General features: G+C 38.9%; 1 protein-coding gene across 1 annotated transcript in view; it reads left to right on the forward strand.

The window, feature by feature from the left end:
* CFAP20DC (CFAP20 domain containing) overlaps positions 1 to 19,322 on the forward strand; it is a 340,832-nt gene that overhangs the window by 174,496 nt on the left and 147,014 nt on the right. The window contains exon 12 of the mRNA XM_063427556.1: positions 7,988 to 8,301. Coding sequence (XP_063283626.1) covers positions 7,988 to 8,301 — 314 coding nt within the window. The remainder of the gene's footprint in view (positions 1 to 7,987; positions 8,302 to 19,322) is intronic.

Raw genomic sequence — 19,322 nt, forward strand, 5'->3', positions numbered from 1 at the left:
ATTAATGGATGTAACACTTGGTACGCAGATGTCAGAATTTGGAAAGAAATACGTATCCTAGTTAGGTATACCATGCGTCTCACATGGGGTTTCAAATATTGAGCTAAGGAATAATATGAGCAGAAACCCTTGGAGAGACAATAGAATAGGGATAATACAATAGGGAAATTTTAAAGGGCTCCTCCACGCACCATGACCAAATTAGTCTTTTGTAGTGGTCATGGTGCTTAGAGTCTGTATATGCAGCATTCCAGTTTGAAACTCTGAACATACACAGTTTAACCCATTTGCTGCTGGAGGTGTAACTACACCTCCATGGGGCACCTTGGGGCGTCATCAGCCAGCCTGGAACAAAAGTTATGTGCTGACTAATGTCAATTCTGTTCAAGTTTACATACACAGTGTACCATTCATCGGCTGATAGTGGTCAGCTGACACTCTCAGCCAATGAAAGGCAACTGGATCGGCTTCTGCAGCTCTGTAGAAGCTGGTCAACAGTGCCGAAAAGGGCCTTGGAGCCTGGTGGGGACCCAGGTAATGGTAGTGATGCCTGGAGTAACTTTTTAACTCACTTTGCAGTACAGTTGCAGCCGTCCCAGAAATTTTCCAGAATATTGCCCTCGTACCACATATGGAGGAATTGGCTTAGTGATCACACCAGCATAGTGGTTAACCCCTTAAGGACCAAACTTCTGGAATAAAAGGGAATCATGACGTGTCACACATGTCATGTGTCCTTAAGGGGTTAAATACGGGGTGAATTTTAAAATAATTATGTGGGGTTACATCTTTTTGTAATTTCCTGCAGAATTTAGAAAGCTCAGGTGGGCATTAATTGATGTAAAGCTGCTAAGACACAGGGATTTGTGGGAAGGCAAACATTTCATGGCATGTTGGATTTCAGCTTTGGTAAATGCTGCAATGAGGACTTAGCCAGCTCTGAAGAAAACAAAGGTAATGGAGTTGAATTTTAAAAAAAATAAAATTATATTCTCATGCTGGTGTGGCAGGGTCGGATATAATATGATATTGTTTTTCATTTTATAATTTAAATGTGTCACCAATGACTTCAGAGGTTTTTTTGTGCATCATTAAAATGTATTCTTCTCTGGTATTCAGTACATTCTATTTGAGTTTGGATGATAGTGTTGGAGGGTTTATTGCTGGACGTATAGAATGTGTGTGTCCATTTATTCAGAAAAGGATTTGTTTTACTTAAATTTAATTGAATCAAGATGAGTTCTCCAATAATTCTTAGTAGTTTGTTTGGTTAATGGATCAAGAGTGTTTCTGTAAGAGATAATAAGCAATTCTGGTTACCTCTCCATACATGCTAGGTGTTTAGAACTGAGGCACATTTTAGAAAAGAGCCTCTGATTGAAGCTTTGTAAGAGCAGCACAATGTTTGAACTGAGAAGTGTTTAAAGTGAAAAATTCAGAGAAATTAGTGTTTACACAGGCAACTACTGAATCGCTGTGGAAGAAAGATTACCTTAGCCTCTAGGTTCTTTTGACTTTGCCTTTAAACTTTCATTTATTTAAAAATAACCAAAGAATGACCCGGAAATCACTCCACATCTGACAACAGTGACACTGGAAGAAAAAAAACACCAAATCATGTGGAGTGTCCAATTTAGAACACAGCATTATAGGCATTACCAATCCACACTATATTCTGTTCCAGGACTCACAGGGTGCATTGTGAAGAGAACAGTTTATCAGAATCGGGACTGTACACTAATCAGCCATACCATTAAACCCAGCTACCTAATATTGTATAGGTCCCCATCGTGCTGCCAAAACAGCTCTGATGCATCAAGGCATGGACTCCACAAAACGTCTGAATGTGTCCTGTGGTTTCTGGCACCAAGTCATTAACAGCAGATCTTTTAAGTCCTGCAATTATGAGTTAAGGCCTCTATGGATTGGAGTTATTGTTCCAGCACTCTCCACACATGCTCAATCAGATCTGGGGAATTTTGAGACCAAGGCAACACCTTAGTCATGTTCCTCACATCATTCCTAAACATTCTTTGCTGAGTGGCTGGGTGCATTATCCAGCTGCAAGAGGCCACTGCCACCAGGGTAACATTGGTGCCATGAAGGGTTATACAAAGTCTGCGACAATATATAGGGAGGTTTTCCCCTGTCAATGTAACATCTACATGAATGGCATGAACCAAGGTATCACACGGCAACGCTCAGATCTCGCCAGAGGAACCTGGCGGAGCTGCTGTCTAGAGCTCCCCGGGTCCTCTCCTGCCTCCCTTCATGCTGCTGTGGGCCGGTGAGGTAGATCTTTGATCTCCCCGCCGGCCCATGGAGGCTTAGAGCAGAGCCGACACTCAGCGCCGGTTCTGCGTGAGCCGACAGGGGAGAATAAAGTCCTGGGGAAGATTCCCACCCCCCCAAAAAAAAAATATACACTCCAGTGTGTGTATGTATATGTGTGTGTGTGTATATATATATATATATATATATATATATAGGAAACATGGGGGGATGGTTGCACTCACCTAAACATGCTTAAATGGGGTGCTGCTGGGGGCCATATTATACAATAAACAATACACAAGATCCAGCGCACTCTCCTATCCACTAAACAGCAACTTCAATGTTGACAGATTTTATTAGTTTGCAAAAGTTTTTTTTTTTTAAAAAACACCTAATCTAAGCAAAAAAAATGGGGATTTAGTTACATTATATGATCATACATTGCATAAGCCTGCCACAACGTCAATGTACCCCATCTTTGGCAGGTATATATATATATACACACACTGACACGCATACTCAAACACACACACATACACTCACAGACACACACACACTCATACATTCATAGACACACACATTCACAGACACACATATTCACATACACTGACACACATACACATTCACAGACACACATTCACACACACACACACACACGTTCACAGACACACACATATTCACATACACACACACATTCACAGACACACACACATTCGCACACACACATTCACACACACACACACACACACACACATTCACACACACACACACAAACAGACACACACACACACAAACAGACACACACACACACAAACACAGTCACAGACACACACACAAATGATAATTTTTTTAATTAAAAAAATGTCCACCCAGCCTCCCTACCTGGAGTGCTGGCGTGGACTTGTCCCTGGGGTCCAGTGGGTCGGGCAGCTCTCTCAATATCAGCCGCGGCGAGGGAGCTGTGAGCTATCTGCTCCCTCTCGCCGCGCGGGCTGTCTGCTGTGGCTGGGAGCCGGAATATGACGTCATATTCTGGCTCCCAGCATCAGCAAGCAGCGCGCGGCGAGAGGGAGCAGAAAGCTCACAGCTCCCTCGTCGCGGCTGATATTGAGAGAGCCGGCCGGGGGGGGGGGGGGTCCATAACCTCTACCCCCCCCCCATCAATGACAGGGGGGACATGGGGGGAAGAAGGGGGGCGCTGAGTGCCTGCAGGACTCAATCCATAGGCGTGAGCCCAGGCACACCCCGTGCGCACGCCTATGAAGCTAGATCCAAAAAATGGGATCCTAATAACCATTCTATTTAGACCCTAAATGCTCAAATACGTGTGTCTAGGGTCCTAAACAACTCCAATGTAAAAGGTTTCTTTCTGTGAATATGTCATAAACATAAAGCAGTAAAAGAGACACATTTTTAATGTACGTTAAAGTAAACATGTTCTAGCTAAATACATGAATAAAACAGTCTGAATTATACCTCAATACTTAAAGGATGTTAGAAATCAAATAGGCGTTTAATGTTAGTTTCCTTCTGACTATTCAAATTCACAGGCACTAATATTAAAATGTTGCTCATCTTTTATCCCTCGCTGCATTGGAACTGCATGTACAGTGATCACCGTGCTGCACTAACCAGCATCTCTTCATAACGAAGCATTATACTATATTTTTGTTATGCTGGGCTTGAGGAGGCTGAACATCAGTTCTGCAAATATTGGAAGCCCCTCTAGCCACTAGAGGTGTTTTGGTATTTTTGGGACACTGCCTTTTCACTGAAAAGATTATTTTGAATTAACGATTTGGTGGGATAGCCAAATCTTTAGGGGGTTCCAGCCATTTTCTGCACAGCTGTAACTTGATGAAAATACCTCCTTGTGTCTAATGTATGCAGAGAAATATCTGAAGATTTGTATGGGTTATAGGCTATCAGGAAGAGATTTTATATTTCTGATTTTATGCATCATGAATTCCTTTGTTGTAAAGTAATGAAAACTGAGAATTACAACTCTTGGGTATTTATCCACTAGGCATTCTAGTCTTGAGTGATGGATGCAATCCATTAAAAGCTCCTGTTGTGTTAGGCCAGGCAGTAGAAGTTGGAACAGTTGTTCTGCATGAAGACAGAAATCTGTTTATGCTTTAGCGTAAAAAGTTCATACGCCTGTTAATTCAACAAAGTAAGATACCGTATATACTCGTGTATAAGTCGATCTCATGTATAAGTCGAGTGCAGTTTTGTGACCAACAATTGTGAAATATGCTATGCCTCGTGGATAAGTCGAGGGTAAGACTTGGGGCTATGAAATTCTGTGATTTTTATAATTATATACACACACACTCTGCATTATATACACACACACACACACTGCATTATATACACACACACACACTCACACAAACACACACACACTCTGCATTATATAAATACTCTGTGTGTTTGTGTGAATGCAGAGTGTGTGTTTGTATGAGTGTGTGTGTGTGTGTGTATATAATGCAGAGTGTGTGGGGAGGGCATTTTTATTATTTTTTTATTTAAATATTCTAATTTTTTATTTTAATATTATAATTATTTTTAATTGTAATATTTTTTATTAATTTTTTTTTTTTATTATTCACATTTTTTTTTTTTTGTCCCTGGTTGTCCAGTGGTGTGTACTGTGCAGGAGGGGGGGCTGGCAGGAAGCGTTTACTTATCTTTCCTGCAGCTCCTGTCAGCTCCCTTCTCCTGCGTTCTTGTCAGCTCCCCTGTAAGTCTCGTGGTCTGCGTGCCGCGTTGCCACGGTAACCCGTGGCAACGCTCTGACGCCGCGGCTCTTGCGAGATTTACAAGGGAGCTGACCAGAACGCAGGAGAAGGGAGCTGCAGGAAAGGTAAGTAAACGCTTCCTGCCAGTCCCCAACAGGACCGCCGGGCTTGTAATGAGCCCGGTGGTCCTGGTCTGTATTATGGCAATGTAAGTTGCCATAATACAGACATTGACTCAAGTATAAGTCGAGTGGGGGGTTTTCAGCACAAAAAATGTGCGGAAAAACTAGACTTATACTCGAGTATATATGGTAAGGCATTTCATATCTTGTGATAAAATAGCAACAGATTACATTCTCAAAATTATTTCATCATGTTTTTGTTTGGTGTAATTAGGCCGCTAGTACCAGAATAACAGTACCTTTAACAGAAAGATGTCCTTAGGGTTGGGAATGGAAAAATGAAAAATAAAAGGAGTACATGATTTAACATCAATATTCAAATGTGGGAGACCTGTTTTATGTTTCCACTTAGATTTTTGCCACCATAGAATCATTATTGAACTTCCATCAGTGTTGTAGTTTGGAGAGCCCCAGGCTTCAGTACTGCATAGGCCACAGCTCACTGATTGCCACCAAGTGCTTGAAAAAGCGCAATATAGATTAGGACCAATGTCTTCTATCCAAAAATTAACTTTGTGTGAGTGGCTCCAGGCTGATATTTTGTGGACTGTGGTCAGACAATAATAGAGACTGCCAATGATTTACATTCCACTTTAGATCAGCTCTTGTTACATTACCCTTATTGTTCTTTGTTACCATTACAGGTTTATGATGGAGCTGGTGAAATGCCTTATAAATACTTCCCTTTAACAATATGTCAATTTGAGAAAATATACTGTCTAAGTACAGTTTCTTGAATACACTACCAATGTGTGTGTTTCTCCCGTCAAACAGTATAATAGGTTTAGAGATATAAGAATTATTATTTAGGGACTATCTTATGTAAACAGAACCATGTCTTGCGTAGCAAATCTATTTTCTGAATTTCGCTTCTAAAGCTACCAATAGAAGTCTTGAAATCAATCGATGGGGATAAATAATCATACAAATCCAGTCCGTATTAATGTTACCAGAGCTATCAGGAATCAGCATGGTGACAAAGTTTATCTTTAAATAATAATAGCCACTTTGTTTTACCAGGAAGGAATTATTTACACAGTTTTGCTTATAATTATGTCCTGAGTGATATATGCAATTTTTACATAACTTCAGTGATCATTGATTGTATTGATCCCTGAAGGATGGTAGACTACAATAGCAAAACTAGGAATATTAAATGTAACCCTAGGTTTGGAGCAGTTTTAACAATTAATGCATTAACCAACTGACACATTTCTGACATTGTATAATATCAGATCACACCATCCAAAAACTGGAAAAACTTAAAAATAGTGCCATCCAAACATCTAGTGTAGTTGAGAGAAAACCTTGCAGTCAACAATAGGGTTAGAGCTAATGGTTAAATGTAGAATATTGCTGCCTATGTACACAGTAACTAAAGGTCCTATGAGTAAGTTCCCCCAAAACACAAAACATGTACATTTTTGGGGAGTCTATTGTTTTTGACCTGTGCGTGCTTTAGTCTGTGGTCAATTGTTACCATTATTGATACTAATCCAGTGTGTCTATATTTCTTCCTACAAAGGATCCAGTATATCTTGTAAAATTAGCTAAGGATCTTACCAATTTAGAGTTGCCAGAATGACCATGGTATTTTTTTTCCTGGAAATATAACATATCTTTGTTCTGATGTACAGAATATGAAAAGACATACCATCTTATATGTAGCATGTATCAGTAGGATAAATCAATACATCAATTTCATTCATGCTGTGGGACATTATTATTACAGGAATTTATAAAACGCCAACTTTTTTGGCGGCGCTGTACAAGTAGGAAAATAAACAAAAGACAGAACAATATACACTGACCAATACAACAGTTAAAGAGTGCCCTGCCCGTGAGCTGAGATCTAGCTATTGAAGCTATTTTCTATAAAGTACCTAGCGAGACAGCCTGTGAGCTTGCAATCTACAATCTACATGTGCTATTGATCAGTATGTAGGAATAATAGATTGCCAGGAACACATGGATCTAGCAACTTTGTTGGTAGTAAACAGAAGGGGGGTAGCCTTTATAAATGAGTTTGGGTCATTTGTGTATTTATTAGATATGCCAAGACATTTGGATTTCAGGTTAAACAATTCATTAATATATCCTTTACCTCTTCTTGACAATTGATAAGTCAAAGCCATTTCATACCTGCCCTGGCATATCATCTGCCACAAACCATAGATGGTTTTGTGATATTATAAACTTGCACGTGGAATATAATTTTTGAATAAACACACTTATAATTTTTTTTAAAGTCCTCAGAGTGCACCCCTCATTCCACTTTGTATATGTACATACATACACACATCTACATTTTCACGCAATTAATCGCATGACCTGAACTACACACAAATGTTCCAACACTGGCAAATATGGAGCCTAATTAAACTAACAAAGAACTTTTAGCAATTTGCACATATTTTTTGTTTTCCTATTGATTTGTCACTAAACAAGTGTTTACGCAGATTTGTGCTATCTAGCCTTAAGATGAATTTCAATTACAGATAACCAACATTCATGCATCTCATAATTCAGTTTTCTTTGCAAAACCAGTGTGATACAATTTTAGTAAATTTCTGCCATTCTTGTAATTATGTTGATTGTGTCAAATAATCAATGCAAAAATGTATTTTGTAATACACTGGTGACATAACATAAATTTGCACACAGCAGTCACCCTCTCTAGACCAAATACTTCTATAGTTTTATATTTTATTTTCTGCTAGTTAAAATGTGTATATGTGTTAAAATTGTTATTTACTTTTCATTGATACATTTTCCATTTTATTTCAGATGATTGGACATACCATGAAAGCTTTCACAGTGAAGAATCCAACTTACATGACACTGTTGACCATGCATTTATTACCAAACCATCTGAACAATTAACAAATAATTCACAAAACACAGAACCTACTGAGAAAGAAAATCACCTGGGAGAAAAGGAAGACATGATTACCTACTCTTCTGTTCCCCAATCAGCCCCTCATAGGATGTCCATCAGTTATCCACTTGATACAAGTTCACTATATTTGGGTGATTTTCAAAATAATGGTCGTAGCTCACAAATGGAAAAAGACTTTTATGGGAGTGACAGCAGTGTAGAGGTAAGTGTGTGCAAATATGCAACCTAACAAATTTCTTTAGAGAGTGCACATTGCACCCCTGACTATTGCCCACTAAAAAATATATTTTCAACACCAGCAGCATATGCTTACAGCTTGCTATTCACTTCACATGTGGCATCATACTGATCCTGTATGGAACCTAGGCAAGCTGATATCATGCAAACATATTTTTTTATTTTGCATAATCGTGTCTCGGATGCATTCTTCACCTCTGGTGTATATACAAGGAATGGCACTTTAACTTTAAAGCAAAGTCCCAAAGGGTCCTATATCAATATATATATATATATATATATATATATATCTCAAAATTCTAAATGAGTAATGTGCCAAGTACTTCCCTCGCTTATTTACTATGAGACCAATCTTATAACTCCAAAGCACTGTACTGTTATGGAAAAAGAAAAATATTGTAAACCTGCCTATACAAAGTTTGTTAGTACAGCTGGGATTAATGTACAGCTGTGTTATGTATCCATAACAATAGCTACAGACAAAGAGCAACCAATAATTTTAGTATGTGTATTATATTAACCTTTTCAATGCCACATGAGCATGACATGCATTTTATAGCAAGCTATCACCTTGCACTGCAATGGTTAACTGATGGTGTTGTCCTTCATATGAAACATAAAGAACACAGCTCTTGCCTCGGCATTAGTGAAGTTTTAGTTGCCTGATCTTAATGGACATTAGCGCAGATGAATAAAAGCCCTCATTGATCGAGCTTGGCACAAGAACGGCTCCCATTACAGATTTTTCTCAATCATTTGTAATTCAGAAAAGCTACATCTTAAAGCCATTTATTCATTTTTGGACACAGGTTACAATAGAGTTCCTTCTTTGATCGATCGCTTCTGACCAGAATCTGTTTTTTTTTTTGTTTTTTTTTGCGTTGTTGTGTGTGTTGAGTATCACAAAATAACAGCTTTCAAGTCAAGGTGAAAAGAAATTTTCATTTACATCAGTATGTTTGTATATTAAAGGCAAACAAAACTTACATGTGTTAATTATAAACGCAGTACTCACAGCCAGAGAGCAATCCGGTAGAGAGTACAGAAAGGGTTAAAGGGGTACTAACAGGGCTTAACCCTAAATCATGAAAAATATACAAAAATAAGGAAATGAGGGAGAAGTATCCCTAAACAGGGAACAAATCCCATCAAGACCAGTACCCCCAGTAGAGCACTATATAAAACCTTGCAAAAAACAACTGTATTTCAGACAAGGTAAAAAAAATTAAGTTTTAATAATAAAGTATATTTTGAGAAAAACACCAAGTGTCTAAAATACACCAGACTGTTAAACCTATAGATATAGACAAATACTGAGAAATATATAATTTCAGCCCAAGTTTTTAACTTCAACAGTGTAATATAAATTGATACTTTGTAGTCAATTCATTCAGAGTAACAGAGTGATTAGTACAAATTATAACACTATAAGTAGCAAAAAGTATCAACTCATAATAATAGCTGAAAAATGCTCAGATTAGTCCAAATAGATGAAATCATGGACATGAAAGAACCCTTAAATCATATAAGTATCTAAATTATATACAAAAAAATACCTCCAAGCCTATAAAGCTCACTCAGACTAAAATAGCCCTATATGTTTCACCCAAAGTGAGTAAATCGAAAGGACAGGAAGAGGTAGATTGATGAAAATAAAAGTAAGAAATAATATAGTGGTAAAAAGGGTTCTCACAACAAAGTATATACATCTGTTACAAAAAGCAGAGACTCAGCCGGCAAAATAGAGTCCCTGCATAGGTGTAGTGTGTTAGGTTCTAACAAGCTACTTAGAGACAGTCTGTAAACCGTGAAAAAAATACCCACAGCCTGACGCGCGTTTCGGTGATACTAATCGCCTTTATCAAGGGCACAAGTAAACAAGAAAAGTCCCCTTACCTCCTTCTCCTTAAATATACCGCCAAAAAGCTGCATTCAATTAGTGGGCTGTGTCTTTCTTTTAGCAGCCAGTACAGTTCGGCGGTGGGAGGTCCCGGAAAACGGCACTTAGCCAGAATCCCATACAGGCGCATGCGTGTACATATCTTACCACGCATGCGCACGGCACCCTTCAACCACCGAGCCGCCAATTCAGCCCAGTGGGAAGTCCCCAAAATCGGCACTTAGCCAAATTGTAAAAGAGGCGCATGCGTGTAGATATCATGCCGTGCATGCGCACAGCGTCCTTCCTCGCGACAATATGACTGCAACCTCAAAAGGTTTCAAAGCTGCCCCTATAGGTATATTGTTGAACTGTAAAACACTCTATTATTACTTAGACACAAAACACAAAATGTTTTGGATTCAATTAAAGTGTACATGCTCAATTTAACACTAGAGACATTTTTGTAAATGATCAGTAGTAGAGAGTAGCCTTTGAAGAAAAGAAAAAAAGGGGGGGACAAGAAATAAAGTAATAAACAGACAGGTAAAATCAAAATATGTCAAACAAAAAAACAAACAAAGAAGCATACAAACAGCGAAAATCGCAGTGAACCCAGAGGTCTTTTTCCATAACCCAAGGTCCAAAGCCCATTAGTGAAGTATTAATTCCATAAATCCCATATATAGCCTAAGTATCCTGGGGACACAAGAGGCATCATTAGAGATTAAAGTAAATTTAGATTTGAATTAAAGTTAAATTAAATAAAAGGGGCAAAGGAAAACCCCTCATTAAGACCAAGAGGCTGTAATGTCCCAAGTCTAAAAATCCATCTAGACTCCCTCTGTCTTAGTAGTTTTTCATAATTCCCACGTCTCGGATGTCTCTTGACCCATTCCAGGCCACAGAACTTCAAATTACTAGGATCACCCTGATGGTGTTCCTTGAGGTGTCTTGAGATGGGTGTCTCAAGACGGTTCTTGGGGGATCTTACATGCTCCATGATCCGTTCCTTGAAGGCTCTGAATGTCTTGCCTACGTATCTTCGTCCGCAAGAACAGGACAGCAAATATACCAGGCCCTTTGTGTTGCAATTAAAAAAGTTTTTAATTTTAATTGGGCCCTGGCCTGTGCTGTCACTTACTGTTTTAGATTCCTTGGAGATATATTTGCAGGCCACGCACCTGCCACAGCCATAAGAGCCACATGGTGGGTTGCCCAACCATCTATCCTTCTGATGTGTTTTGATGGACAAATGGCTGGGCACTAACAGGTCGCGAATATTACGCCCTCTTCTGGCAGTGATGTTGATACGTGGACCTAAGACCTCTTTAAGGTGTATGTCATTCAAAAGGATCGGCCAAAATCTATCAATGCTCTTCCTCACTTCGGACCATCCCGTATCGTATGTTGCAATCATGCAAATATTTCCCTTATTCTTTTGTTCCCTATTAGCGGGGTGGTCACAAAGAATTTACTTCCTATCAGTTTCCATGGCTCTCTTGTATGCCTTTTTAAGGCAACGGTTTGGGTAGCCTTTCTCCTTAAAATAAGTTCTGAGTTGGTTCGCCTTTACTTTAAAATCAGCAGCATCGCTACAGTTTCTTCGGAGGTGGAGGTATTGGCCAACCGGGATCCCTTCTTTGAGGGGCCTTGGATGGCAACTTTTCCAATGTAGGAGGGAGTTCATAGCTGTCGGTTTCCTAAAAAGAATAGAATGGAATGTCCTGTCCTCATTAATAGAAATAGTGATATCCAAAAAAATTAATTGAACGTCCCCCATATTCAGAATATTCATATTCTGGTTTAGACATCCTACTAGATCTGTGAATTCCTGTGGTGTCCCCCGCCACACCATCAAAATGTCATCTATGTAGCGTCCCCACCAAAGCATCTTAGGGAGATAATCCTTCAGAGCATCTGATGAAAAAATCTGTTGTTCCCACCATCCCAGGTGAAGGATTGCATATGAGGGGGCACAAGCCGTCCCCATAGCAGTCCCCCTCACCTGGTGGTAGAATCTAGTGTTGAATAAGAAGTAATTATGTGACAAGATTAATTCTAAAAGGTGCACCACAAAAGTTGCATGTAGGTGATCCCTACAAGTCCTTTGGTTTAGGAAGAATCTTACATGTTCCAAACCCCTCTCATGAGGGATGGACGAATAAAGTGATTCGACATCTAGACTACAAAGGTTGGCATTGTGAGACAATTTAAGATTCGAGAGTAGATTCAAGGCTTGCTTAGTGTCCCTTATGTATGACGGTAAGGTCTCAACCAGAGGTCTCAGAATTTTGTCGATATATAAACTGCTGTTTTGTGTAAGATTATCTACCCCCGATACAATAGGTCGTCCCGGGGGTTCTTGTAAGTTCTTATGGATCTTAGGCAAGCAGTAGAAGGTTGCTATCCTAGGGTGACAATTAAGAATGAATTCATACTCGTCACCCGACAGCAACCCTCTACTGCGGCCATCATCCAAGATCTCCTTATATTGAGTCAGAAATTCATTGGTAGGGTCGAATCTCAGAACCCTATATGTTTCAGTATCACCCAAAACTCGCTCAACCATTTCAATGTATTGTTTTACTTCTAATATCACCACATTTCCTCCCTTATCCGCTGGCTTGATAATGATGCCAGCATCCTTTTGAAGTAATTCCAAAGCATGTTTCTCTCTCTTATTCAGATTGTTATTTGAATGAAGGTAAATGGATTTTACATTGATTTTTTCGATTTCATTCCTTGCTGCCTCCAAAAACAATTCAATATTGCGGAAGCCAGCAAAGTTAGGTGTATAGCGATTTTTATGTTTCAAGTTGGTACGATTTAATGTGACATCTGTGTCATTCTGATCTAAGAGAGATAACAATGTAGTCAGACATTGGTAGTCCTTAGGTGTGAGACCCAGATCGCTTGCTTTTTTCTCGTTTCTTATGGAATGAAATTTATGTAGGGCAAGTTTACGAACAAAAAGATTGAGATCTTTGATCCATTCAAACTTATCAAAAAAAGGAGTTGCCACAAAAGAAAGACCACGTTCTAAAACATTGATTTGATCTTGAGTTAATACACACGAGGACAGATTAATAACCTGAGATTTGGGATGAGTTGGTATTGCTACTTGGATATTATCTAATATCTCTTTCTTCTTCCCCCTCCTCTTCCCCCCCTTGGGAACTACTCCTGATGATCCAGGGCTAAAAAATTAACCCCTTTCTTGAGGATTCCCTTAGGGTTGGAATTACTAGTGGAAGTAGAGGGTTGTGATTGAGAATCAGTCAACTTTATTTGGCTATTGGAGTCTGTATCAGACGAATCATAGTCTGAGGTTAATAGGTTTTCTGAAGTGCTTCTTAGTCTACGATTGAATAGCTTGTATACGTTCCCAGTCTCATAATCCTATAAATCCCTTAGGAATTTTTGATGTTTACTAAACTTAACCGATTCCTGATATTTGTCCAGATTCTGTTTCAGTCTGGACTCCAGGATGGTAAAGTTAGGATCATCCTGGAACTGTTTAAGCGTATTGATTTCTTCATCAAGATCCCCATTAACTACTATTAGCTGTTACTGTTCAAATTTACAAATAATCTGCATGAACGTTTTTGAGCAGATCCCTGCTGCTACTTCCCATTCCTTCATTAATGCTGAGTTTTCCGAGTGAGAGGATGGGGTATTTCTTATCCTCAGACCTCTGGGTATCATATCTTTTTTTATGTAGTTCTCCAAAGAGGAGATCTCCCAGCAAGTTCGGATCTGTTTTCTATATAAACCTTGAAGTTTGTTAAATGATTGATTAACATTTGAGACAGCTGTGTTTGGATTGAGTTTTGTGTTAGAAAACACATTATTCGCATCTTTACACCAAACACTACTGTCCATTTTATAAGATAAAAATCCTGCCATAATGAAAGTGTAAAGAATATATATATAGTAGCTCAAATAACCCTGGTATTGAAACCAGAAATAACAAAGTTAATTATAAACGCAGTACTCACAGCCAGAGAGCAATCCGGTAGAGAGTACAGAAAGGGTTAAAGGGGTACTAACAGGGCTTAACCCTAAATCATGAAAAAGATACAAAAATAAGGAAATGAGGGTATCCCTAAACAGGGAACAAATCCCATCAAGACCAGTACCCCCAGTAGAGCACTATATCAAACCTTGCAAAAAAAACAACTGTATTTCAGACAAGGTAAAAAAAATAAAGTTTTAATAATAAAGTATATTTTGAGAAAAACACCAAGTGTCTAAAATACACCAGACTGTTAAACCTATAGATATAGACAAATACTGAGCAATATATAAAACTTACATGTGCCCTGCTTTGAACAGACTATTAGATTTTTTGTAATATACGTTGCCATAGTGTCTTTGATTTTGCTTCATAGTCTCACTTGTCATTTGGAATACTGTGCCAAATTATAAACATTGCTGTGAATAGGACTTTTGAGACTAAAAATGGCAGAAAAAAAGATAGTAAGAGAAGACCATAAAATAATGAGTAAAAATTCAAGTAGACACTGAAACAGAGCTTGATAGACCAAAGGGTGATAGAAGAGCAGGATGGGGACCTGGAATGGAAAATATTATTCCTGACCCTAGAGGATTAAAACCACCATTTAGCCCCCCTGGTCCCCTCATGCCTCCCTAAATATAGTAAAATTGTACTTGTATTCAAGTCTGGAGCTGCTTACTTTGTCCCGGTTTCCTTTTGACCTGCCCACTGCCTGCTGGCATCATCAGAAGTAGTAGCCTGATCCAATCACAATGCTTCCCCATAGGATTGGCTGAGACTGACAAGGAGGCATATCAGGGGCAGAGCCAGCATGATTCAAACACAGCCCTGGCCAATCAGCATCTCCTCATAGAGATGGACTGAATCAATGAATCTCTATGAGGAAAGTTCAGTGTCTGCATGCAGAGGGAGGAGACAATGAATGTTTGGATGCATTTTAGGCAGCCATGACCCAGGAAGGATATCCAACAGCCATCTAAGGAGTGGCCAGTGAAGTTATCACTTGGCTGTAATGTAAACACTGCATTTTCTCTGAAAAGACCGTGTTTACAGCAAAACGCCTGAAGGTAATGATTCTACTAACCAGAACAAATTCAATAAGCTGTAGTTGTTCTGGTGACTATAGCGTCCCTTTAAATGTTTGGGTAAAGTAGAACAGTAGAAAAGACAAGTGTGAGGAACAAAAGGAGAAACCAAAACTGAGAGAGATAACTGCGGGAGAGGAGCCTAAGACATGGCAATATAGGAGGTAGAGAAATGTCAGGATATGAGGGAGAAGAATGGCAAGAAAGTGTTGTGATAGTGTTATGCAATTTTATCCTCAGTTTCTCGGTATGCTGGCTTCCCCCCATTTCCTCTTTTTTGTATGTAATCCTCTCCTTCTGTGTGGAACTATCCTTCTTTTTTTGTGTAATCTCTCCTCAATAACCTGCTCACACACCATCCTGTTTATCAAATGACATGTTGAAAAGGGAGAATAAAATTAGTGTCTTCTTCAAGCTATCTTACTCTCAAAAAAGGAGAGTCTTGTGTTTATTTCAAACTGCAACAATGACTTAAAGCAAGCAAGTATTGATCACTAAATTGACTGCAGAGAATGATCACGTATGGTGTTTGTTTGAGAATCCAGATTGAGGTGGAGGGGGAACATTTGCCCCCGGAACCAGCCGATGCCTACATTGCCTACAGCATGGAACATGGGGGATTTTGAGGCAACAAATCTTATTATTCAGTGTTTACCTGATGATAAATTAGTTCTTATAAGGAATAGAAAGTGTGCTCCAGATTTGCTTGGAGCTTTTCTATTATAATGGAAAGATGAGACCCAGAAGCGGGTGCTGCTCTTTAAAGAACATATTATAGAGTTATTGAACTTTGACAAACATGTGTAACAGGGCAGCTCCTAATGATCAGTTAAAAATGGCTTATTTCTGAGTTTACTTTGTCTTCTCCTACTAAGCATTATGCTGGCATTATGCAGAAAAATTAGGGCTGTGAGACAGTAAGTGGTGCTAAACCGATTTTAAATAAAAAACATAATACTAAACCTAATATTTATTCTAAGCCTAACTGTAATCCCTAATTTAATCCTAACCCCATATATTTCCCTCTGCTAATATTAGTACTGATGTTAGCAAAGGATCTAAGATAAAACAGTGTGGTATGTTGCTGACATCTGCTGGCTATACACTAGTTTTAATATGACAGCTTCCTATATCTTTAATTGAAAATAGTATGCCCAATGTATTGAGATTGGTGCTGGGCAACTGACAAAGTTGTTCATACTGTGTGGTTCTCCCAATCACTATATTCAGTAAGATTATCACTGTGGCTGAGCTTCATCGCTCAGCTGCAGTGTTCTCTATAGTTTTGAATGGCTATATGCAGTGCTGACTTTTAGCACTGCATGCAGCTCATCAAAAAATCTGGGGCCACTAAAATGGCCCCAGTGGACAAAGGGCAGCACCAGGTAGCCATTGTGTTCTCAGTTTCTTGGTGTGAGCATGGATTTAACCCTGCTCACACTACACTGCTGAGTATGGGGATTGAAATCCCCATTGAAAGAGCTGCATGGCGATCTCACTTTGAGCTCTGCATTCAGCTCACCTGTCATTCTGGAGTCTCTAAAAATGGGCCCAGCTAACAGAGGTGAGCCACAGGTATCCACAGGTAACCTTGAACTCCCTGATGTGAACAGGGATTAAACCCTGCTCACACCAAATTTGCAGGACATATCATTACACCTTAAATATATTTAAACCCATTATAGTTTGGATTTAATGACACATGCCAACATCCTTAAGGATTACGAGGTGGACTGTTGGAACCAGAACCAACTATGCATGCTTTCAGACTATAAGGGTGATAGAGGCAATGTTGTTGTTTGCTCTACCTTCAGTTTATTGATGTCTGTGGTATGCTGGTTTACCTACCTTAACTCACTCCATTTACATAATCTTGTATGATATCATCTCAATCTTCTGTTTGGAACTATCCACCATGTTTATTTAGTTTTCTCTCCTTAAAAATCTGGTCTCTTGCCATCCAGTTTATCAGATGAGTTGTTGATAAGGAAAAATAAAGCAAAATTGTTTTCTTCATACTAAGCTATTTGACTCTCTAGCTCTATGGGCTAGATCTTCAAATACAAAAATACTTCATGATGCTGTCTTTGGTCTTAACAGCTTAAATATGCCATCAGGTAGGAGGTAGAGAAATAGCAAGATAGGAGGGAGAGACATGGCAAGATAGGAGAGAGTGAAATGACATGGGTATGGACAACATGGCAGTTTAAGGCATAGAGCTGAACACTCATCAGAGAAAAGAGGACATAATATTGGAGAAGAAAGGTCAGGGTGACTAGATGTGGGAAAAAGACTGGATCAGAGGTTTAGGGAAGGAAAGGAGGTAAGGCAATTACAAAGTGTGGGAGGATGAAAGTAGGGTGCAGGGGAATTGCTAGTTGGCAAAAATACAAGGAGCTTCAGAGTAAAGTGCATGCCTCTCAACTGTCCTGCTTTTGGCAGGACAGTCCCGACTTTTGAATCCTGTCCCACCATCTCACTAGTGGACACCAGGGAATGGTCTGGGGATACTAGTGAACTCTGCCAGGGCAGCACAGCAAGAGCACCTCAGACGCTCTTGTGCTATGCAAAGGACAATAATACCATGCAGGAAGTGTTTTAGCAGTGCTCCTTGCATGGTACTGGTAGCTGGGGGCTGGTTGAGGCTGATCTGCCCCTTCCATTTTTGAACAGGACTGTCCATTTACCGATCAGAGCCCTGCCAGACTCTGACACTCACATCATCTACAGGGGACTCATGTCTGGCAATGGAATGGAGCCAACATTATGTGGGGATATTTATGGGATAATAATAGTAAACAGTTGAGAATTGCCCACTATTTCAATTCTCAGATCCCAAAGATCGTTATCGTGTAAGTGAAATGTATTCCATATAAATAAAAATCACAATTTGTTATAAAAATAGATACAATTTATTGTGACAATTTAAATAATAATATGTAACATGCATGATAATAATCAATGGATATTTCGTCTAACATAGTATGCAATACAATATGGTAATGTAAAAACATCTCCCAATGGCTAACATAGTCTTAATTGTCAAGACAATGATTTATGATGGGCTTCACAGAGACACAAAAGTGAACCTTACACACACAGAGCTTGCAGCTTAAGGCCATAAAACTTTAGCTGACAGTTAGAATAACCCTTTCAATGCTGGCTAGACCTCCTAGGTAATTAAGACCTATTCTCATGTAATTTTTAAATAATATAACATTTAAACCAGCTCATTAGTCATTTCCTGGAACCATCCAATAAGAGTAATCTACCATGTTCTATAAGCAGAATTTTAACTTGCCTAAACAGATATGTTATCTTATTTTAGAGCAAATCAATACACCTGGATAAATATCACGATATGCTAACATGTGATAAAGCACATAAATACATCATTATTCTAATTCCATCTGCAGAATGGAATGGTTATAACTATGTACTTCTTATTTAACTAAGATTTCTAAATATCGAAATCTGATCGTGATTTATCCAGTCATATATCATGCTATAGAAAATTTTAATTAATTTAGATTAATTAAATGAAACTAGTATAATTACCAGTTAAAGAGATGTTCTCATCAGATGTTCTCAGGTATTCTCAGGAATTTGAATGTCATGGGTCTCTTTCTTTGTCTCCTGACTTAGCCTGCTTCCAATTGCTTCCTCTGCATTCCTCCCTCTCTCTTCCCTTTGTCTTAACTTTTAAAGGGAAAAATTCTCTGTTCGTCACTAGGTGATCGACCAATAGAAAACTGGAGGTGTGGTTACCTTCCAGATAGCAATTTAAGTATTTGGTCTATAGAGGGCAGTCTCGTCCCACTAAACATTCCTATCCAGGAAAGATTTAACTTTTCCTGGTGGCTATTTAGACGTCATCTAGCTTATCTTTATGGTAATTTATAATTTAAGTTTTCTGTCAGTTCAAAGAGTTTTTTTAGGCTTTCTTCAGACTATGTGTCTGGCAAATTCTGCTATAATTTCTAATATGACAGTTATAACTA

The sequence above is a fragment of the Pelobates fuscus genome, chromosome 7, assembly GCF_036172605.1.
Source record: "Pelobates fuscus isolate aPelFus1 chromosome 7, aPelFus1.pri, whole genome shotgun sequence".
NCBI classification, from domain to species: domain Eukaryota; kingdom Metazoa; phylum Chordata; class Amphibia; order Anura; family Pelobatidae; genus Pelobates; species Pelobates fuscus.